Consider the following 3994-nt stretch of genomic DNA (forward strand, 5'->3'; position numbering starts at 1 on the left):
CATAGCTACATATGAAAAGAAACAAGTTTGTTGATTGACCTTGTGCATCAGAAACTCGAGTATCGTATTTTGCTAGTAAACGGCTTACACAGCAGATCTCCGTTAGTTTGTATCTTATAAACTATTAAGTTACAACACCGATTAATTACACCGATCACATGAATAATAAAACTTTGGTAAATAAAGTTCTTAATATGTTTAATACAACTGAGATTTTTAAGATAGAAATGTCTTGTCCTTCAAGTCAAAGACAAACAGGCTATGAATGTCTATTAGAGGAAGAGTTTAATTCTCATAGCAGAAAAATTAAAAAGGGCACAGATTATGCAATAGAATATAAACAAAAAGAAGATGAGGAATATTTAAAGGTAACGCAAAGCTTCTTGTATATCTGTGTGTGTAAATTGGTTTTTAAATGTACGTTATGAGAAATTTCTTGTTTAGTTTTTCTTTTCAAATTAAACAAAGTTGATTAATAATAAATTATTCAGCAGACTATGTATTTTATTTGTGATGAAAACTTGTCTCTGAACCATGATATAGTTATAAAATCTCAGTTTTAAGAGCTAATTTATACATAAAATCTGTGTGTGAATTATATTAAATTACATTTAAATAACTTTTCTGTTTATATTGAATTGTTTATAGATAAAACCTCATATTCTAAGAAAACAACGAATGAAGGATCTTTACATAGATAACATGTCGGAAGTCAGTACATTAAGTGGATATAATACCTTTCAAGAGACCAGTCGCATTTATCATATAACTTTTCTTATCGGCCTCAAACACAGTTACCAATTTTTCGTGTTAAAGATAAGATCTTGTCCATGCTCGAAAGCAATTCTGTCATTATTATCTCTGGTAGTACGGGCTGTGGGAAGACAACACAAGTACCAAAAATTATTCTTAATGATAAATATGAGAAGAATGAACACTGTAACATTATAGGTATATGTTGTTTGAATAGATTATTTTCAAAGTAGCCGATTAATGGTCGGTTTTTTCTTATATTTCTATCTTTTAAAACAGTTCGTTAATGTAATGGTAAAAGAATGTTTCTATCTTACAGTTACATCGCCGAGACGTATTGCTGCTATGAGCATTGCCAAAAGGGTCTGTGAAGAGAGAGAATGGCGTGTTGGTACTATTGTGGGATACCAAATGGGATTCATCAAAAATGTATGCAGCGACACTCGTATAACATATTGAAAAAAAAAGGCATTATAATATTTCTGTATATTATATCGATGAGATGCATAATTTAGGAAATGTAAATATACCTTTTTTATACAAACTATACATTTTTTTGAATATATGTGAGAACGTGCGACTGTAATATCTCACTTCAATTTAAAGATTTAGAAAAAGAGAAAAGAAAATTATCTTTTATTTTAATAAAACTGGATAATTTTGAATTTGAAGAGATCTCACGTTCTATTTTTATACTTGAGTATAATGTATATAAAGTTTGGCCACATCGTGTATCATATTTCAGATATGTATTGTTTAGATGGCATAAAAGATAATACATTACTAACAAATAATTTACTTTTTTCCTTTTCTCTCTTTTTGTGGCTCGAAAAAACAGTTTAGAAAAATATGTATTTTCTTTTGAATAGGTACCTGAAGTGCCTGAGGAACCAAAATTCTCGGAAGATATAGCAAAGTTTTCTATACGCATCTTGCGCATTTTTGATTGTCTCGACAAAGCTGACAACAATTGTTCTGAAAGAGCGGCCGTGCTGGTATTTCTACCAGGATATCATGAAATCATAGAATTCCGTTCAATGCTTTTATTGGAAAAATATGAGGAAGCGAAATGGGAAATAATGATTTTACATTCCATGATTTTTCGACTGAAGATCAAGAGAAAATATTTAAGAAGCCAGCAAAGGATTTTCGACGTATTATACTATCGACTAATATTGCTAAAAGCAGTATTACTGTGCCTAATATTAAATACGGTATGTCGTTGGCGAAACTAAGTGTGATGTTTAACGTCAGAGAAAGAGAGCAAGAGATTTCCTACCTTTATTAAAATGGATCAAGTAAAATCATTTAATTTGTTTTCTTCTGTTTTTTAGTTATCGATTTTTGTCTGACAAAACTTCTTGTTACTGAGTATGACTCAAATTACGAGAGTCTACAGATTAACTGGGCGAGTAAGGCAAATTGTCAACAACGAGCTGTAGGTCGCGTAGGTCGCGTAATGGAAGGTAGAGTGTACAGAATGATTACAAGATCGTTTTATGATGCAAGTAGTATTTCTATATTGCTCTTAAAACATTTCTCTCAATCAGTTGTCATTTCTCGCGCAAAAAAGGAGTGACAATTATAAAATATATATTACAATTTATTTATAAAATATACTGAAGTTCTAAAAATTTTTTTAGAATAAGTTGCCCACAGAAACTATTCCAGAAATACTCAGAGCTCCGCTTGAGAATGTAGTTCTCAAAGCAAAAATACTGAATATGGGTGAACCAAAAGCTCTTCTCGCTGTTTCTTTGGATCCGCCGGATTTAAGTGACTTACAAAGAACTGTGTTAACATTAAAGGAAGTCGGTGCGTTGCTCCATACAGAAGAAAATCCGAACGATTTCGACGGAAAACTGACACCTTTGGGTCGTGTAATGGCTTCTCTTCCGATGAACATTTACAAGTCGAAGTTAATTGTTCTGGGTCATCTGTTCGATATTCTGACGGATGCAATTATTATGGCAGCTTGTTCGAGCGTTAAAGAGATATTTAGCATCAATGCGGAAGAAGTGAAATTAACCTACAACGAAAAACTACAATGGGCTGCTGGATCTGATTGCGACCTTATAGCATATTATAACGCTTACAAGGTATGGCGACAGAAAAAAGCACAACGTGTTATAACAAGCTCGCGCGATGAGAAGGAATGGGCGAAGGAACATCATCTTCGTGTACGATCGCTACGCGAGGCTGATGCTCTCATATCTGAAATAACAGAAAAATTAAAACACGTCGGTATCAAAGAACCTGAATTTGATTCCAAACGGAAGCACAGTAGAAACATTATTCTATAAATGAATACTTTATTTTTAAAGTTATAATTGCCGGCGCATTTTATCCTAACTATTTCGTCAAATCTGTGAACAGAGACTATCAGAAGAAGAAAATGAAACTGTTATCCTATCATGATCCAATGAACACTGTTATTCTAACTGGATGGCCGTTACATCAGCCCGGATTGTTGTACCCCAAAACAATTTAGCAGATCTTTTCGTCGCATCTAAATCTCAACCAAGAACACATAAAAGTATCTTTTGATGGGATGAATCGTGTTTATGTCGAATATGAAAATGACACTCGTGCAATGGGCTATTCTTTCGTTCGAAATTGTATCAGGTTACGACAACATCGGGTTCCGATTGTAATAAATTTGTTAAGTGAAGAAGACGCTCGCGATTGACTTAAGAAACTCGAACTTGAAGAAAAGAGTAAAGAACTGTGCTTCAACTCCAAATGTTCGCAAACACGCTTGCACAACCAACACACACAGAATCAGAAGCCCTATCCGGACTTATCAGAAGCATTGGATTATAAATCTAAGGTGACGCTAAATGGCCCGGTTTTGCCGTTGGAAGTTTGGTTGTCTCCTGTGGTTAACAGCGAATCACTTACTTCCATAATCATAGATCCATTGTCGGTGAATTCTATTACACTGGACACTTGTCCGAACGAGCCGAAAGGGAAGGAAAACTACTTTTTGTAGTGGCGCGAACAAAAATTAAAATGAAAATAAAAACTTAAATTAAAATGGAAACGCTTACTCAGAACAGTTAACATTTAACAGTCAAATGCTGTAAACAGCACAAGAGGCAGTGTATTTATAGGTAAGTCCTATAAATACACCTGAGTGAGAACGTCAAGGAAAGAGGGAAACACGTTAAAATTGAGTCATTTCATTTTATTTAAAAGATCGAAATATGACCGATCCAAATCATTACTCAAATTAAGGCCG

At 33.7% G+C, this 3994-nt stretch overlaps 1 protein-coding gene across 1 annotated transcript; it reads left to right on the forward strand.

Annotated features, from left to right (window-relative positions):
* The first annotated feature begins 227 nt into the window (after nucleotides 1-227).
* On the forward strand, nucleotides 228-3745 carry LOC109862794 (probable ATP-dependent RNA helicase spindle-E). The gene is made up of 9 exons (XM_020442937.1): nucleotides 228-368; nucleotides 649-704; nucleotides 746-951; nucleotides 1073-1182; nucleotides 1623-1785; nucleotides 1866-1967; nucleotides 2088-2257; nucleotides 2397-2852; nucleotides 3533-3745. Exons 1-9 carry the CDS (start codon nucleotides 228-230, stop codon nucleotides 3743-3745), a joined length of 1617 nt encoding a protein of 538 aa, XP_020298526.1.
* The last annotated feature ends 249 nt before the right edge of the window (nucleotides 3746-3994 follow it).

This window comes from Pseudomyrmex gracilis, unplaced genomic scaffold (assembly GCF_002006095.1).
Source record: "Pseudomyrmex gracilis isolate BER0280 unplaced genomic scaffold, ASM200609v1 scaffold_2394, whole genome shotgun sequence".
NCBI classification, from domain to species: Eukaryota; Metazoa; Arthropoda; class Insecta; order Hymenoptera; family Formicidae; genus Pseudomyrmex; species Pseudomyrmex gracilis.

Excerpts from the sequence above, each read along its gene's own strand:
- LOC109862794 (XM_020442937.1), top strand. The coding sequence starts at position 228 with ATGTCTTGTCCTTCAAGTCAAAGACAAACAGGCTATGAATGTCTATTA. Across the intron at positions 2,258-2,396 it reads TTACAAGATCGTTTTATGAT|AATAAGTTGCCCACAGAAAC; the intron begins GCAAGTAGTATT and ends AAATTTTTTTAG. Across the intron at positions 2,853-3,532 it reads CATATTATAACGCTTACAAG|AATCAGAAGCCCTATCCGGA; the intron begins GTATGGCGACAG and ends CAACACACACAG.